The sequence below is a fragment of the Carassius auratus genome, chromosome 49 (assembly GCF_003368295.1).
Source record: "Carassius auratus strain Wakin chromosome 49, ASM336829v1, whole genome shotgun sequence".
Classification (NCBI taxonomy): domain Eukaryota; kingdom Metazoa; phylum Chordata; class Actinopteri; order Cypriniformes; family Cyprinidae; genus Carassius; species Carassius auratus.
Window position 1 is genome coordinate 14107529 of NC_039291.1, and position 19805 is coordinate 14127333.

Genomic DNA, 19805 nt, shown 5'->3' on the forward strand with positions numbered 1-19805 from the left:
GCTTATCTCATCCGTGAACATCTATAGACTGAATTTATATACCCAAATTATTGATATATTATATAACCCCCCCAGAGTTTACAAACGTCATTGATGGTTATTCTCAGATCAAACTACATTTGGTTGGCCCAAATGGAACAGATGATAACCCATAATGCATTGCTGTATTCTTTTCTCTATTTTAATGCTCTTCATTACAAAGAACTTGACCGTGTCAGTAATAGTGCATGAGCCATGATATAAACAATAAATTGTATTATTAATTAATGGCATTACTGATTTGTGAAAGTAAACCATAAAGTAATATGTGTGGCTCCCTGCATTATTTCAGTATATATATATATATATATATATATATATATATATATATATATATATATATATATATATATATATATATATATATATATATATATATACTTGGAAATTGTCATTATTTACTCAACGTCATATTATTTCAAATGATATGATTTTATTTCTTCTGTGGAACACTAAATGAGATGTTTGTAAGAATGTCCACACTGCTCTCTTCCATGCAACAAAAACATAGTAACCTAAAGCTCAAAACACACACACACAAAAAAAAACACCATAAAGTCCTCTGGAGTGTTTGTGTGAGTGAAAAACAGTCTGAAATTAATGTTCACACTGAAAAGCTTCTCCTTGATAACTCCTATTTTGATTTGCATAGTCAAAAGTGTCAAATTTCATTGGTTTTGTATTTCAATGCATTTGAATGCTTTGAACTGAAGGAAGCTTGGTTCCGCTACAGCATAAAAAAAGAAAAAATAATAATATTGATAATATTTTTTTTTTTTTTTATCTCTCGCAATTGTGAGTTTAGCTTACATTCCAGACAGTGAGCAGTTTTGACCCAGATCCGGCCCACATCTGACTCACATGAATTTCACGCAAGCCAGATTTGGGCCGGATCTGGCCCACCACTATGTTGCTATCTGGGAACTGACTCTTCCTCTTAGAACTGCAAGTTTATATCTCACAATTCTGAGTTTTCTGAGTTCTGTAAATTAGTCGCAGCTACCTTTCTTTTCTTTCTTTCTTTATTTATTTAAATTTAAAATGTGGCATGACTGCAGAAGACATGCTTTTTAAAAGAGTTTTGGCCATTAAAAATAACAATAATTGAAGTTTGTTCCTTAAACAATAGTATGTGACATTAGAATTGTAGAACATAACACACGGGACATATGGACCACATTTATGGCACTTTTATGGTGTTTTCTATGAGCAGCTTGGGCATTCTGCAAAATATCTTTCCACGAAAGAAACGTCATCAAAGGGGTTTGCAACAACACGAGGGAGACTAATGATGAAGGGAATTTCATTCTCGGTAAACTATTTCTTTTAAGCAGATTTTAATGTCAATCCACTGTATAACCTCTCTGAGAGCACGTAACAGTGCTCGGTGAAAAGCGTAATGAATCCTTGCGTCAAAGCGCATCACTTCGTGTCGCGTCTGTCTGGATGACGAGCTGTGGCAGGTTGCTTCAGGGAATAGTTCATCCCATCATTGTTGTCCCAGAACTCAGAGTTATCATCCTTCATGTACACGGCGAAGTGCACAGCAGCGCTCGGACCCAAGACCGGAGGCGTGTACATGGTGACGGAGAAGCGCTCTCCGCGCGCCTTGTGCGCTGTGGGCTCGGGGATGGCTTGCGCGTCCACGAACGACAGCCAGTCGTTGAATGTATACCTGACCCCAACCTCTCTCGCACCCAACGCGCGTATGATCCCACGGACATCTAACTGCGTGACCGTGACGCTTTCCAGCGCGACGCGGCAGCGCGTCAGCCGCGTCTCCAAGTCACCGGAGTCCACGGGCGTCTTGAACGCCGGGACCAGATAATCCAGAGCCAGAGAAGACTTCATGTTCACGCACAAGTCATCCATGATCTCCTGGTCCCTGTGGAGAGGGTAGCTCTTCAGCCTGGTGAAGACTTTAGCTGGGATCTGAGGATCGTCGCTGCTGCTGAAGTGCTTGACGCTCGCCAGATTCAAGCCGAGCGCGTCCGCGAACTTCACGTGTTTCTGGGAGATCTGGTGGTACAGATTGACCTGCTCTGGATACGCAGGTAAGGACTTGGCTCTTCTCCTGTCTGTCAGGTACTCGGGTATCTCCTCGAGTTGAAAGTCATCATCGGAATCCATTCCGTTCTCCATCTGCTCCTCGTCCATGTCCATCCCAGGTTTGTAATCTCCAATGATAAAATGCGTCATTCCAGGAGAATCACTCCAGAGGCGCATATAGCAGCGGTCTTATGAGCTAATAACAGTCGCACGTGAGTGCAGTCATATATTGGTGGTCTGTCTAGTAATCCGTTACCTGCTGGTTACGCCCACCGCTGCTACACAGAGAGAGATGTCAACACACAACTTATTCAGATTCTGCAGGAAAAAGTAACTCTATAAAGTTTCTATAAAAGATCCATTTCCACAAGGTCAGGAGGTACATATTTGTACGTAAAAGGTACATATTGGTACTTAAAGTGCACATATTAGAACCCAATAGGTACAAAAGTGTACATTTTGAAAAGGTACTGCCCCAGTGACAGCTGTTGTACCTTTATTTCTAAGAGGGATAAAACACAGTATTTTTAATGTATATTGTAAACCATTTCCACACAACAACATTGCAGCACATTTATTTATAATATATATATATATATATATATATATATATATATATATATATATATATATATATATATATATATATATATATATATATATATATATATACAGTGCTTTTGCTTGTAAATAAATAAATTATTAAATAATATATACTTACGTACATGCTGTAATGTGAAAATGTATAGTTTATGATGTGTTATCTAATTCACTGACCATCTCAAGAATAACCTAGCTCATACCCTAAATATACAATAAATATACCTGATAACGTGCACCTGGACGCGCGCGCACTGAACTCTCTTTGTTTGCACTTGTCAGTGTTTCCTTCAGATTAAATGAAACGGGACAAAATTAATCTTGACAGACTATATATCATTATAAAGATCTAGGCCTCAAGCATCGAGGTTTTGTAGCGTATAGTGTCGGAAACAGAATGAGATGATCCACAAAAATAAATAAATGAAAAAAAGTGAAAGAAAGGCGGAATATAGTTTATTTGAATCTTCCGCTCTCTCCTCAGGGCTCGTGACGTAGCTACTCAGTGACGCACCTGTCATCTGAAAGCGATCAGCTCTTTCTTTCTTTCTTGTTATTTTTTTTATTTTATTTTTTTCTCAACATTGGTCATATATGTGTGAGTGTGTTTTATGGGGAATTTGTCTGTATCGGCATGATTAACATCTGTTTGAGAGGAAATCAGCAGCTATTACTGTGTAATCACTGTTATCAATGTAAACGCATCTACTGTATATGAATGGAGTGTGATTATTGACTTTATGGGGCATCTCTTTGATTACCATCTCTATAACTTGCCATCAGCACGTGATAATTGACTATATGAGCAGAAATATTAGTAAATGCTGCATTTCTAGCAATCTCAGGATGTAATTGTCAAACAAAGTTAAATCTTTCTTATTATTCCTACTTTTCTTCCTCAAATTATTATTATTGTATTTTTCTAGTGCTCAAATAAATTACTTATATGATGTCTAAGTTCATTCCTATTATTTTATCATTGAAAGACTATGCAGTGGTATGTTTAATGACTAAAATAGTTTGCAGAAGCCTTCAGTACAGTTGGTAATTTATATATATATATATATATATATATATATATATATATATATATATATATATATATTATTATTTATATAAATTTATATATATATTGGGGAGGGGGGTGTAGACAAAGTCTCAGAAAAATATTTGCAGGAATACATTTTTTTATGATATCTTCTTCAGATTTGAAATTAAAACTCATGAGACATGTGACTTTCAAGCCATTACTTTTCTAGATTGCTCCAGGACTCATTTCATGTATTTTTATATAAAATAATAATAATAATAATGATAATAATAATAATAATAAATAAAAAAGAGTGGTACACTCAAAATTATAATTTTTTTTAAATATGAGCATTGAGCATTGTCAACTCTGGTTGAAAGCCGAAATGGTCTTCTTTCCAAAGACACCAAAATGATGTTTGTAACACACTGAAGTAGGAAACTGTTACAATTATGAGTTAGCTAGAGCACTTTCAGCTGTGAGTCCCATAATGGGGGGTGCTGGCTAACAGGTTTTAATATACATCAAAATATATTTGGGTGAAAATAAATAAATGGAACAATTGGATCATTATTATTATTATTTATTATGATTTTTTTTTTTTTTATGAGACATTATTTAAGTGATAGAGCTTGTTTGTTGTTCCTCACTAAATATAATTACTAATCTATTTTCACTTTCCATTGTGTGTGTGTATGTGTGTGTGTGTGAAAATTGTCTGTTTTCTCAGGTCAGTGAGATCTTCAAAACACACTGTTATCAAAGACAAAACAAACACACTGTTACAACACCACTCATGTCCAGCAGCAACACGAGTGCACAGATACACTCAACCTAAAATGGCTTTGTGTTTACCTTTACATGTAATGAACACATGTGCTGAGTAAAGTACAGTCCAAAGCAGATTAAATGTGACTACAGGCTGAAAGTGCAATACATGATATGATGCAGACTTATGATATCTAATAATCAAAATAAAATCTGATATTTAATATGATAATATATTTTGGCTCTACATTTAGGGCTATTTTAACTCCAGCACACTTGGACTGAACACAATAATTGCCACATCAGATCCAAACAAGGAATATAAAACAAGGAATAAATAAATAAGTTATATAAAATATTGTAATCGACATGATGTTGTAGAAGCTCTACTTAACCAGCAGATGTCAGTGATGTCACATTCAAACTACTAATGTAAAGGTCTGTAGCTCAAAACCATTTCACACTTACAAAATATCAAAGTGGATGTCTGCGGTTTAATGTATAGTTCATTTGAAAATAAAAATGTTTTGAAAATGTACTCATCCTCCGACCATCCCATTATACATCACAATAATCCACACCCCTCCAATGTATTGCAAAGCCAAAAGTTTTAAGAAACTAATCCATCATCAAGACACTTTTAACTTAAAACCAAATATGAGACCATAATCAATAATGCTTTCTCCAGAGAAAACATTGTCTGAATCTGAAGAAAAATCTGCACTGTTCTCTGTTCACAAGTCAAAACAGTTCAAAAAAGCTCGAAACAAATATTTGAGTGTGGGTGGATTTTTAAGTGAGAGCCAACAGGAGATGGGCTTTTTTTAGTGGAAAAAGCATAATGGTCTCATATTTGAACCCAAACCAATGGTTTCAAGTCAAAAGTGTCTTAATTATGGATCTGTTTCTTAAAACAATGCAGATCAGCAAACTTTCATTTTTGGGTGCTTTCTCAGAGCCAGCTTAACATTTCAACGGGTGTCAAAGTGATTTTTAGTGCATGAACACTCGCAGAAAAAAAGGTGCAAAAGCTGTCACTGGGGTGGTACCTTTTCAAAAGCCTTTTGAGTACTAATATGTAAACTTTAGGTACTGATATTTACCAATATGGACTCTTTAGGTACAAAGGTGTACCTTTTGAAAAGGTAACACCCCACTGACACCTTTTTCTGAGAAGTCGGTTCTCATTGAGTTCACACAGATGCAGTTCATTACATTAACTATAGACGTGAGCCATGTACGTTTCACAACTAGTAAAATCATGTTTTGTCATCAGCAATCTCTCTAACATTTTCAGTTATCAAATATTTTGATTTGAAAGTGGTCTTGTTCTATCTTTCTTAAACATGAATGCTACTTATAATGAAATTATAATATGAATGAATATAAGTGTGCAGGACCAATAACTTCCCTATAAAATGTTACATTTTAAATTTGCCTGGATATATGTATATATTTGTTTTTTTTTTTTTACTAAAACACGTTTCCAGAAAGTCACATAATCAGTTTATTTGTTTATTGGGACACAGTGAAGTTGAATGATTTGACTGGAGCATTTCAGTCAACGTTACAATGTGTCATTCTCTCAGTCTTCAGCATTACTGTGGAGCTGGAGCAGCACCGAACACTGTAAACATCTGGAAGGATGTGTCTATGGGAAAGCTGCTTGGACCTTATATCACATACCTGTACAAGAATATTACATTCAGTTTTTGTTTAAAAAAAAAAGGGGGGGGGGGGGGGTATAAGCACCTGTCATCGTGGTACACTGATATGCCTTTAAATATAAATGTATAACCGGCAGATAAAAATATGATTATAACCGTGTTGCACTTCACTTCAGAAATTAACGTGGTGACTACTAGTCTAATTAAGCACGATGATATTTTTGATCAGGTTGTGTAAAAAACACATTCTAAACATTTCTATTTCATATTTTCCCCCACATTCAAAATAAAAATATGAATTTGTTTTGCACAGAACAAATGTAGAAAGTATTTTTTCTGACTATTAAAGTCAGAAAAAAAAGAAAAAAAAAAAAAAATATATATATATATATATATATATATATATATATATTAGCAGAATATCCAGTAAATCTATCATAATTAGCATATTAATGACAAAATAATTACCTGTTATTTTGTTAAACATTACATTTTATTCCGTTTTTTTTTTTTGTTTTTGTTTTGTGAGAACTCTCTGGTCCGAGTACAATCAACTTCCAATGACTTGAAGATGGACAACATTTCAAGCGAAACTAAATGCTTTCTCTGAGGAACAAAATGCTGTCTTCAGGCATGTGATGATATTCAGGATATTCCCCGCTTCACCGTGGATGTTTCAAATGAATACATGGTACAGTATTACACAATTATACGAATCAAACCTTCATCTATAGTATGCATATGTATAATGCTAGATCTAAAATATCCTTTCATATATCATAAAAACATCTGCATATATCAGTTTTTAAATCTCAAGGGATACATGACAACAGACACTGAAACGAACACAAAAGTTGCCTTCATTAGTAGAAACTTTATGGTAATGGAGAAACCCTGAAATGGATTATGGGTAATGTAGTTGGAGGCAGAGCTAGAGAAACATCCCATCATGCCTCCTCTACCATATATAAACGGTACATCAAGGTGACTATCACCGCGGCGACGGCGGGTATCAACCAGTTTGACCACCAGCTGCAACAAGAGACACAATGAAAGGTTTGAAACAAAGCACTTGGTAAATAGCTTGAATTATTAATTGGGATTTCTAGTGAAAATAATGATCGATCATGTTACAAGTTACAACACATCCACATTTCTATTTTAAAAAGTATTTGGACATTCATTTGAACTTGCCTTGTGGTTTCTTCTACGGTTGTCACAAGTGATTCCTGTAAAACAGAAAACCAAATGCATGTTTAGGTGTTTCCATCCAGTGCAAGTCCAAAACTAAGAAAGCACAGAGTTTGTTCAAATGGGAAAATGAAGTACGTACTGGTGGTTTGGGGACCTTGTCCCGGTCATCCTGAGAGAAAAGGAAGATGAGGAGAGGCATGAATAAAAATCTCACAGGTTTTGCCTCACATTGACATTTTATTAACAAAGCAAATTAATTAGCATTAGCCTTAGTCTTGCAGAGCACACTCTGACTAATACATATAAACTATATACTTATCAGGCCTCAGCAAAAATTACTATATATATATATATATATATATATATGTGTGTATTTAATAGCTATCCATAGTGTGTGTAAATATATTTACACTACTGTTCATTCTGTTCGTGCTAACCAAGGCTGCAAGTATTTGATCAAAAATACAGTAAAAACATACTGTGAAATAGTATTACTGTTTGTGAATATATGTTCAAGGGTAACTTATTAACTGAATTTTAAGCATCATACATATATATATATATATATATACATACATACATACATACATATATATATATATATATATATATATATATATATATATATATAATTAATTAATTAAAATGTATTTTATTATCCTTTTTGCTACTTCACTTTTAATTCAGGAACTGAACTGGGTGGTGGTGGAGCAGTGGATAAGATGCACCCGGGTTCGAATCCACTGTGAGACACCAATGTGTCCCTGAGCAAGACACTTAACCCCTAGTTGCTCCAGAGACGTGCGACCTCTGACATATATAGCAATTGTAAGTCGCTTTGGATAAAAGCGTCAGCTAAATGAATAAATGTAAATGTAACTGGAATTCTACTGAAATGTAATAAAAGTCGTTCTCAGTTCAGTGTGTCTCCATCTGCGTCGAATCCAGCAGCATCACTGATTCTCCAATAGGAATAAAAATTGATGGCTATTGATGGCATCACAAGCCACTGTAGGTCTAGGAATACATCTCGGATTCCATGAGATACAACTCTGAGTCAACAGGCCTGATGCTGTCCAGGATAATTAAAAAATATAAATAAAAATTATTTTGTTGGATCATTGTCAGATATTTTGGGGGAATGGGAAGTATTTATTTGATTAGATTTTTTTTAAATCACATAGGTTGTCATTGGCATATATTGGTGTGATGTCATAACTTAACTGAAATTATAAATGGATAATGACTAATCATGGCTCTTTGTATGCCAGCGCTGACTGATGGTGCAAATCAACACATACAAAACTGACTCTGAAAAACAAAAAAGTTGTTTTGTTACAGCCACTGAGAGCTCTCTAGCTTTCTGCTCCCAATAAGAGTAGAAATAGAGTATATTGTGAAATTATGTTTGAACGTTTTTCTCAGAAAGCTCACAGGAACTTCCTCAGCAGTTTTTGACACTATCTGATGTACTAATGCTGTATCAAAAGGCCTTCTTCAGACTACTGCTCCAGAATAAAACTGTGTTCTGGCAGACTTACTGGATGCAGCTCTCCTATGAGAAAAGAGCTGGCCATCTCTCGTGCATCTGTGGAGTGACCCACATCTTCAAAACTCTCGGTGGCATCTCCACCCGCCTGCTCTCGCAGCACCTCCTCTCCACCCGGGTGCTGTGGACACCAGCAAACACATCAGATCATCCAGATCAAACCCAGTAATGCTTACCTAGCCTGCTTAATGACCCTTAAAAAAATGTTGCCTAGGAAATTATCAGTTATTAATATCATACAACTTAAAATACACTTTTTTTGTACTAGATTAGGTAGTTCTCTAGACCTAGATAATATGGATAAAAGTGAAATGTTTTATAATCCAATCACAGCTGGGTGCACCACAGTGTGTGGTGCAACTACGGCTTGCCTTTATATTCATCTCATCAATCTTAACCAAAAAGAACTATGCATCTATATTTAATTAGCTGTATTCAGGTTTTAACTTTGTTAATGCGCTATTGCTAATTTCACACCAAACAAATCAGTTGGCAACTGCTGTAACGTTAATCAAATCTCTTTTGTCCAACTTTGACTATCTAAAGTTTATTGCATTATATAATGCACATATATTTTACACTTGTTGTGCATTACACAATTCCAGTGCAAAGGTGCTATGTTGTTTTACACAAAGTAATACTCCTAAGTAATGCATGCACACAATACCTTAACACGAATGTTTTAGCACTAAAATTGATCATGTGAGGCTGTTTTAAAACTCACCTCTTCGAGAAACTTCGTGACGTCGTACACTTTATTATGAATGATGATCCATGTGCTTTTAAAAGAGTTCCTTTCCTCCACCTCTGACAATCGATAATATTTAACACCCGTTCCGTCTCTTTCGTTGTTTTCCATTGGTTTGTTTAAACGTGTGTTAGTTGTTCGGAAGGTTCAGAAACTATCTACTTCCCTCGTTGATAGATCACTTCTACTTCAACTGGGGTACAAACAATTGCATTTCCTAACTTTCCAGGTAACGCCCATTCCGCTCAAGACGAGATCTGATTGGATGATACCAGGCATGTGTGTCTGTTTTGATTGGACCGAGAGCTGTCAATCAGCTCACTGGGTCAATAGTTTCGGTGAAGCTCACGAAATAACTCGGCAAAAGTTAACGAAAGTTCACGATAGCATAGTTCTCACGCAAATTACGGAAGCGTCGCCATTTATCGCGTCATTTTAATCTAGTGATGGAGTGGGTTGCCCCTAGCCATTTACTCCGCCTGTTGTTGATTAAGGTGTTTCTGTCAGATAAGAGCATGTTCACTGGAAACAGTGGCACGCGAGCCTCACAGCAGTGTTGCCAAGTCCGCGGTTTTCCGACGTAACTGGTCTACTTTGACACTGTTGACGTGTTGAAGCGAACACAATAGCGCAATATTTAGCCCCTGGAAAGCTAAGTTTACCAAGGGAAACCCAGCCCCCCAAAAAAGGGCATTCTACCTCCCAGGAACGCGATTTTTAATGGGGAACGTGTTGGGAGGTTTTGTTGTAAAAACTTGACAATCCTGCTAACAGTTGACACGCTAACGTTAGCTCAGCATTTTTGTTGTTTAATCTCAAATTGAGGCAAAACTAACCTTCTTTCTTTCTTTCTTTCTTTCTTTCTTTCTTTCTTTCTTTCTTTCAGCAAGTCAGCACACTGTACAGTTTCTTTCAGAGATATGTTTCATACATAGAGTTATTTATCTGAGGTAATTGACGTTACTGACAGAATATGCGCAAAGTTTTAAATTTGCCTTTGGACCAAAATAGTCACTTGTTACAATAATGACTTATTTTGGTCACAGATCAGTGACCGTGTTGGTTCGACCAATTTAACCCTCGTCATTTTCTTTTCAGAATGAGTGGAAGTGGGGCACAGTCTTTGTTTGTCCTCAATCTTCCGGAGCTGAGGAATTTATGTTGTGTAAATCTGTTCCTTCCGAACAATTGCAATGAATGAGAAATGAGAGACAAACAAGTGAATGCATGCAGATGAAAAGACAATAAAATGTGTGCTGATTAAAAAACTATAGTTTTTGTTTTTCACATATTTATTAGATTTGTGATAGATTATATTTTGAGGCTTGGCATTATTGACCCATACTTGATTTAACTGCTTGAAACACTCCGTAGTTAACTGTACTTTCTTTTTGCAATTTTATGGATTTTTCTTATTTGAGGCCATGGCTATGCATGCAAAGTTTAGTTTTGGAAAGGCTGTACAATAACATGCCGGTTTTCATGCAGCTCATTAAAAATCAGCACTTGGAAAAAATAAAAAAATAAAAACTTACATTTACATTTAGTCATTTTGCAGATGATTTTATCCAAAGTGACTTACAATTGGGGGATACATAAAGCAATTTTTCTTAAAGACGCAAACAGACACCAAGTCACAGACCAAGTTTTAGACATTGTTCAAATAAGTACAAGATTTTATTTTTATTTATTTTTTTATGATGAAGTCCAGTAGCTCCAAAAGAGATGAGTTTTCAGCTGTCGCTTGAAAATTGTCAGGGATTCAGCATTCCTGAAAGGGGCGGGAAGATCATTCCACCAGCTAGGAACGGTGAACGAGAATGTTCTGGAAAATGATTTGGAGCCTCTCTGTGATGGTACCATGAGTCGTCGCTCGCTCACTAGTGGATCTCAGACTTCTGGAGGGGATATACAGTAGATTTGTAGTAGTGAGTGGAAGTAGGCAGGTGCGAACCATAACTGGTAGCCAGTGCAAGGAGATAAACCCTTACGAAAAATAAGCATGGTTTTATTATAGTAAAACTGTAGTAACCCATGTTTTTTTGGCTTATTGACTGCCATTTGTATAACCAAAGATTTACTGCCTATACAATGGTTAAACTATGGTTAATAATTTGTGATTACCATGGTTTAACTATAGTAACCATGGTTTTTTGGTTTTATTTGTACTAAAACCATGGTTAATTTTCGTAAGGTAAGAGAGGTATAACATGGGCTCTTTTGGGTTCATTGAAGACCAGTCTGAATAATTTGTAGAGGTTTGATTGTGCTTGATTGAAGTCTAGACAGAAGAGCATTGCAGAAGTCCAGCCTAGAAATGACAAGGGCCTGGTCAAGATGTTATGCAGCATGATCTGTTAGAAAGGCCCTGATCGTTCTGTTAATAAAACCAAGAAAGAAAAGAAAAGGAAGCAACAACAACAATTTACCCAATTTACCCTCACAAGGGTTTGAGAACCAAGACAAGGCAGATGCTATCTACACCAATTAAATGTAGAAAATGGTAAAAATAAAATTTAAGTACCACTAATGATGCATACTGTATAATTTATACAATATGTAGTTTTGTGCGCCTCAGTGTGCATAAATAGGCATAATAAAAAATAAAAAAATCACGGACATTTTTATCAAAAATATTAGGGTCAAGTTGACCTCTATTACAAAGGAAGGAACTACTCAATATGAGTTAATAATGTATTACTGTTATATTTTAAATCTCTTACAAGTTGCAATAGATTTTATTCTTATAGGATATATTCTTAATATTTTTAATTTTGTTGATTTTTGGCAAATTGCATGGTCTGTTTGAGCTCCAGCACAAAAGAGGTACCCCGATTTTCATCACAACAGCATGGTTAAGTATGTAAAACAATATCACTACAGTTTTGGCCTGTGAAATCACCTGAACAGACCACGAGGCAAAGCTTTATATTTCATTATCTTGACCTCTGAAGTGACAAAGGCTTTTACTTCTGTCTTGCAGGGAGCTTTTTCTGAGGTCCTGTGTCGGGGTATTTTGGGCACATCACTGTATGACTGTAAGTATGATAGATTTTGTGATATCAGTTATATTTACAGCCAGCTTTATATTGAGTTTTTTTTTTTTCAATAATTATAAATATTTGTATTATATATATTTGTAATGGTGTTTGGCTCCTTCGGCCTTAGAGCCCTCCTGTGACCTTAGAAAGAAGAACCAGCCTACTTTATATCTAACAATTCACGCTCAGAATTGCAAGATATAAATGCAGAATTGCAGAAATACATATTTTTTTTATTTCATGGCTGAGAAAAAAACAAAACAACAGTAGCTATGATAAACTTATAATTCTAAGAAAAAGGCAGACTTGTGAGATAAAAAACACAAGTACCTTTTTTTTTCAGTTTTTTCTTCCCCTGGCAAAAACAGTCTTCCACAGATTCATGCTGGAAGAAAAAGGCTGAAGAAATATTTATTGTTTAGTACACTTAATGCTTTGTGTCTCTCAGTTGTATTCCTACATACAGTACATAGACATAGACAAGTGCTCTTACTCACAACAGTTTTCAATAAAGTGTTACATATTTAATGATAATTTGAATTAATTCCAAAATGGATTATAAAAAAAAAAATCATTTATGATTTATATTGCTTTTCCTGTCAAAAAATGTTATTGTTGTTCTTTTCCCCTCAGTTTTCGTGATATGTGTATCACCTTGCGTGAAGTTCGTCGTGTTGTTGTATATGCGTGACATCTGAAGGTGTATGTGTGTGTGCGTGTCAGCACAGCTCGTGCAAAGACATGTCCCGTGCTAAGCAAACTATTTGAGGCACATTCCACACACTCTGTCATCCCCTTTCATGTCCTGAACTAAGTCCAGTTAAAGCACTTACCTTCAGTAGTGCCTTTAATTGGAATCAGATGAACATTTTACAAATGTCGTTAATTTGCTGTCAGATATTACTGGGTGCCATGCTGAATAATTATGTTGCACATATGTAACTTCCTTGGCTTTTGTACTTGTGTAGCTGAAAGGGAAAATGCGACATCGACATGCCTTTGTAGCGACGCATCTCAACTAAATGCATGAATGAAGTTTTGTTTGTTTCTTTTCACAAGTCCGAGATCACTAGCTATGGTTTTTGTTTGATGTAGCATAAATGCAGTATTTTTTTTAACTGTCCATTCTGGGTTTTTGCTCTTTATCTTAGATTTGATTTTACAAGAGTGGTATTATCCAGGCCTTTGCACACAAACATGGTCTACAGGTGAGTTTAAAGTTATTTTTCTGAGAATCTGTTTTATCCAAAAAAGCTCATCTTTTTTTTTTTTAAGTCTCCTGCAAAAGAAGTCACCAAGGATGCATTTATTTGAGAATAAAATAATTAAAAACAGTATTATAGTGAAAAAAAAATCAGATTTGGCCCACTTTTGCCCTCAGTGTTAACATAGCATTTCTGCTTCTCAAAATCTCTTTCTTTTTGTCCCGCAGTTCAACCCTCCTCAAAGGGTATTTCCTGTGATTCTGCAGAAGTGTTTGTCTTATTCTGTGATTGCTAGACTGGCCCCCAAATGGAACAAAGCAGGCCAATATGTTGTAGCAAGTGAAAACAGTATACTTACAAAAGCATGAAACATTTCCATGATTCTAGAAGTAAAATAAAAAAAAAATAACCAAGCTGAATTTTGCCTGTGCATGGTACATACAATAGAAATTGACAATTATTGCTCTCTGAATGTGTAGGCAGTCATTCACTAGTGTAGGTTGAGTGTAATGTTCACTGTGTGGCTGATTTAGCTTGTGTGTAATCGTGTCTTTGCTTCACCTTGATCTGTCTTTCTAGTGCAGAGTAATTAATGTAGTGTAATAGACTGGATGATCTTTGCTGAACTAATATTTTTATCACCTCAGCTCAAGGTTAGCAAGTGTCAGTTCAGCCAAGTTTAACAGAAATGAGCACACACATTGAATTTTGGAGTTCACCAATTACTAATTAATGGCAATTAATCTGGAAAGTGTGTGTGATGCACTACACAAGAGTCAATTAGCCGGTCATTCAGTATTGTCTCTTATCCAAGATTGAGTGCATATTAGATATTTTTCTTATAAGTTAAAATGAGTGCATGTTAAGATGATCAGATTGTTTGATGGCCTTGTGTTGGAGGCCGTGCCTTGAAAACATGTGTGGTGCCATCCTTGATCTCAGATAAAGCTGCATTCATGGCTCTTTTGGAAGTCTTCGGAGTTCTCTATCAAAGTTCAGCAAAGACAATTCATCATTATCACAGCTCTCCTGGTGAATATGTCAGGGTTGTAAAATCACGTCATCACAAACTCTTCTTAATGATGGTCGCAACACTCCGCCATCACATAGTTTTTAATGAATTACACAGAAATCTCAGGGCAGTTTGTTTCATCATCTCAACAGGGATTTTTCCTTCTTTCCCAGGAAAAGATTTCATCAGTGACTCTGGAAAACTCAGTGCAGTTGGTAGGTCGGAGGCGTCTGTATACTTTGGCACGAGACGCTGTCGTTTGTGTTCACATGGTCAGACTCGGATATAAGGAGTGACTAAGGTTCAGAACTTAAATGTATAGAAAAAAGAAAAAAAAATTAAATGTGGTCCTACTAGTGAAAACAACAACCTTTTGTTCTGTTTTGCTCACTGTTAGCACATTTCTGAATACTGTACTCCTTTTGCTTTATCCCAGAAACATGTACGCTTTCTGAGTCACATTTTAAGCCCCAGTTTATCATGTTTCGCTCCTCCCTGAAGCCTAGATGCCTTCCAGAGTTCACTCAGAAACTGATGGTGACACAGACACGTGTCCTCATTCTCACTGACTCATGCTCACATCTGTACTCTTGTATATTCTTCCACAGTGCTTGAACTGAGATTCTCACTGAGACTCAACTGTGTGTCAGTGTGGAAGCTAACACAGGCAGACTTCCTCCAGCTGTGGTAAGATTTCAAACACCTCCAGCCTGCGTTCACAATCTCCAGTCATAGCCTCTTTTGACCTATGAACCAGTTCACTGCTGTTGTCATGCATTACACATTTGCCTCAGTTCAAGCCCTTTGCCTTAGTCAGTTATCCAGCTGACGTCAACGTGATTGTGCAGAATGAACAGGAGAAGAAAAAACCTTTCTCTTCATTGTTTGTTACTTGTTTGACTACTTGTGCCCAGGTGGTGTGCTTCTTATTTATATTAATAACAACAACTATGTTTGTTTAAACATTTATGTAAACTATTTAGTATGTAACCAATTATTAAATAAATAGCAAATAAATAATGAAACGCTGGAAATAATATGCATATATAAATAAAAATTATATATGCATATGTGCAAGTGCATAAAAATCATTTTGAGTCTTTTATAATTTATGATTTATACACAAATGTAATGAATATATTAACCTACATGCAATGTATCTATAAATATTTATTTAAACTATTTGCATATAAAAATCCAAAAAATCATGTCAAATATAAATCTTATAAACATTTCAGTAATTATTTATAGGTATATTTCATTATATTAATTACAAATATATTCATTTTTAAATGTATAATAATAAAGTTTTACTATCTACAATATACAACTATGATACATGGAACATATATTTGCATAAAGTAATTTGGTCAGTTTTTATTTTATTTTAACAAATAGCTGTTAACATGTTTTTAAAATAATAATTGCCTTAAAATGAGAGATGAGCTACTGACAGTGTGATGTATTCATTCACGCTCGGCTGTCTTCTGCCAGATAAAGCATTTATTCCTGCTCCTGTGAATTTGTGCCAAGTTTTAAGGGAATAGTTCACCCAAAAATGAAAATTTGCTCAAGATTTACAGGCCTTCCAAGATGTAGTTGAGTTTGTTTCTTCATCAGAACTGATTAAATATAACATTAAATCACTTGCTCATCAGTGGATGCTCTGCAGTGAATGGGTGCCGTCAGAATGAGAGTCCAAACAGCTGATAAAAACATCACAATAATCCACAAATAATCCTCCATCAATTAACATCTTGTGAAGAGATGCATGTTTGTCATAAATCTGTCAAGGTGTTAAACCATGTCCTCATGCCACGAATACGAGTTCATTATCCATTATCAACACATTTGTTTAGAACTGTTTGCTTGTAAACAGTGCTTGATTTGTGCATATTTCTCTCCTGATTCAGACGGGAAGAATTTTTTTTATCTGGAGAAGCAATATTATGAAAAGAAGACTAGTATTTTGGCCTGAATCAACGGTTTGAAGTTAAAACACACAACTTTGCATAGGAATGGTGTGTATTACTTGTGCATTATTGTGATGTTTTTATCAGCTGTTTGGACTCTTATTCTGACGGCACCCATTCACTGCAGAGCATCCACTGATGAACAAGTGATGTAATGCTAAATAGATCTAAAAGTCTGATGAAGAAACGAACTCATATACATCTTGGATGGCCTGAGGGTGAGTACATTTTCAGCAAATTTTTTATTTATGGGTGAATTATTCCTTTAAAATTTTATAAGCAACAGCAATTAGCACTAATAACTTGTGTAATGGTGGTGTTGAGTGACGTATTATCTGGTTAACCACCAAATTTATCAGAATTAATCTCAGAAAAAAATGCAGTTTTTCACTGCATTATTAAATTAGAGCAAACAATTTACAGATCATTAGAGAGTTTCAGGATTTTTTTATTTTTTATTCATGGGACTCTGGAAGTGTGTGTGTGTGTGTGTGTGTGTGTGTTCATCATTCAGATCCTCTTCTGTTTGGTCTAGAGGTCACAATGTAACCTTTGATCACAAACAGACTCAGTCATGGGGCTTGGCTTTATCAAACGTAAGTTGTATGTATGTGCAGACTTGCACGATTACCTATTTATATTGTATATTCAACCTCTGTTCAAACCCAAATCACAACCAAATATTTAGTTCGAAAGTGCTTGCTTGCTTAGAAGTAAACACAGACAAACGCAATATAATTTCCCCATTAAAAATAATTTAATGGCCTGGATTCACAGACAGGGGTAGACTAAGCCAGGGTTAGGCCACAGTTCAATTAGGACATTTAAGTAATTTTTTTTATAAACATGACATAGAAAAATTAGTACTGGTGTGCATCTTAAGACAAAACAAAGGCACCGATATATACATAAGATTAATCTGCAATTTTATTTCAGTTGAAAAAGTTATTTTAGTCTGGGACTAGGATTAATCCTAGTCTGTGAACCCTGGTGAAAGTGTCTAAACTGTATTAATGCTCCTGCCTCTCTGAAACTGTGTGTCTGTCTCTTTAACTGTCTCTCTCTCGGTTTAGTCTGGATATCAGCTGCCCTCAGTAAGTGAAGAAGAGGAACTCGGCTACTCCTGTGTGTACTTTAAACCAATAGGTGACAAACTGTTCACGTCCTTTAGAAACTGTTCTAGTGTATGGTGAGTTCCCTGATAATAATACACAGATTTCAGCTATGTTTAGCACAATATTTGCTCTCAATAAAATGGCATTAACTTCTCAAAAGCACCGAATTAGATTCTTTTTTTTTTTCTTTTTTTTTTTTTTTGCATGTGCTTATTATTTTTTTATCATTAATCTAAAGTCATTGTTGCTTGTACCATAAATTGTTTTTCGGACATAAATTGTCCTGCTGGATTAAAAATTGAATGTTAAAAGTAATACAGCAGTCTGTGTAGATTGACATTCATGCAACATGATAATGACACCTACTGGACATGAACCAGATAGGAACAGTAGTTGAGAAAACTCAGACATCACTTAATGCCATCATGAGAAACCGTTTGCATTCTGCAACATTTCACACATTAGTATGACACACTGTGCCGCCTGACCTTATTGCATTGCATTAATTTCATTGGTGATGTACAGTTATCTTCTCAGGGGTTACTTGGTTATCTTAAATGTTTAATCCAATTTTGGGAAAATCCTGATGCTAGTACAATCAAATGATGGATCAAGAATGGGTGTTAAAGATGATTTCTTCTGGTTGCTTCAATGTGTTTTCAGTGTGTGTATATGTCAATGTCAGGTGTTTAAAAAGGCTGCATTTATTTGATCAAAAGTGCAGAAAAGAACAGAAATATTGTGAAATATTATTCCAATTTAGAATAACTGTTTTCTGTGTGAATTTATTGTAAAATATAATTTGTTTATGTGATGCAAAGCTGAATTTTCAGCATCATTTCAAGCACACTTCAAGCACACGTCAGTACTCCAGTCTTTCAGTAATCATCTGCTCAAGAAACTGCTTTAGCTGCGTCATATATTTATGGAAACCACATTTATAATATTTTTTTTTTTAGAAATACTGTAACTTTTCATTAATTAAATTAATCTATGCTTGCATGAAAATATTAAGTTTTTTTATGTAGTGTACATAAAGAAAATCTGCTTACAGTACTATAAAGACAATATGCATGCTCCATACGGAACAAAAAGACATCGTAGGAGACTTCATCTGTGTTTCCATCCCAGTGCAATGAGCCCCAGAACTCACCCTATTCCCAAACATGTTTCTCATTATTAATATTACATAACCCCCATTTTCACTTTAAGTGCTAGATCTCTGCTCATAATGAATCAGAGCAGCAATTACATCACACATTGCAAGGACAAATTAAAGATTATTAACCCACCATACATATCTCATCATGCTGCGTTTGGATCTTATTTATATATAACCGCATTGTTCTTTGTGTTTGTGTTTTTTCTATGTTGGCAGTCAGATATAAATATCCTTCTTGACTTCCTGCTCAGATATCCATTGTGCTGTGTGCACTCTCAGCCGGTGCAGTGCATTCCCAGAGTAGACCTGCAGGGGGGGCTCGGACCCTTCATATCAGATCTGCAGACTGGAGAGTTTTCATGTTCAGATGACCTGCAAGCCTTGCTACTACAGCAATGAACTGAAAACACCACACACACACACACACACACACGTCTATACACACAAACATGCCATCACTTCGCTTTCTCTCCTGCTTAAAACAATAAAGTAGCTATTGATTGAATCTGACATCAAGTACTGCACTCTGCTGCTGTGTATTACTTCTGGCATTGCCCAGTTTGTCATGGCTGTGCTCATCAGTGGCACAGACGCAGCCGGATGTGTTGCTTTATGGATGGTCCAAAGCCACTGAGATGCATGTGTTATCCAGA

General features: G+C 35.6%; 2 protein-coding genes across 2 annotated transcripts; both read right to left on the minus strand.

Annotated features, from left to right (window-relative positions):
* Nucleotides 1-425: 425 nt before the first annotated feature.
* On the minus strand, nt 426-2327 carry LOC113066315 (protein phosphatase 1 regulatory subunit 3G-like). The gene has a single exon (XM_026238200.1). The coding sequence runs from the start codon at nt 2263-2265 to the stop codon at nt 1462-1464; it is 804 nt and encodes a 267-aa protein (XP_026093985.1). The 5' UTR covers nt 2266-2327; the 3' UTR covers nt 426-1461.
* Nucleotides 2328-6627: 4300 nt separating this feature from the next.
* Nucleotides 6628-9906, minus strand: LOC113066316 (cytochrome b5). Its single transcript, XM_026238201.1, has 5 exons — nt 9621-9906; nt 8889-9017; nt 7487-7516; nt 7348-7382; nt 6628-7185 (listed from the first exon to the last, which is right to left on the minus strand). Exons 1-5 carry the CDS (start codon nt 9753-9755, stop codon nt 7101-7103), a joined length of 414 nt encoding a protein of 137 aa, XP_026093986.1. The 5' UTR covers nt 9756-9906; the 3' UTR covers nt 6628-7100.
* Between the last annotated feature and the right edge of the window lie 9899 nt (nt 9907-19805).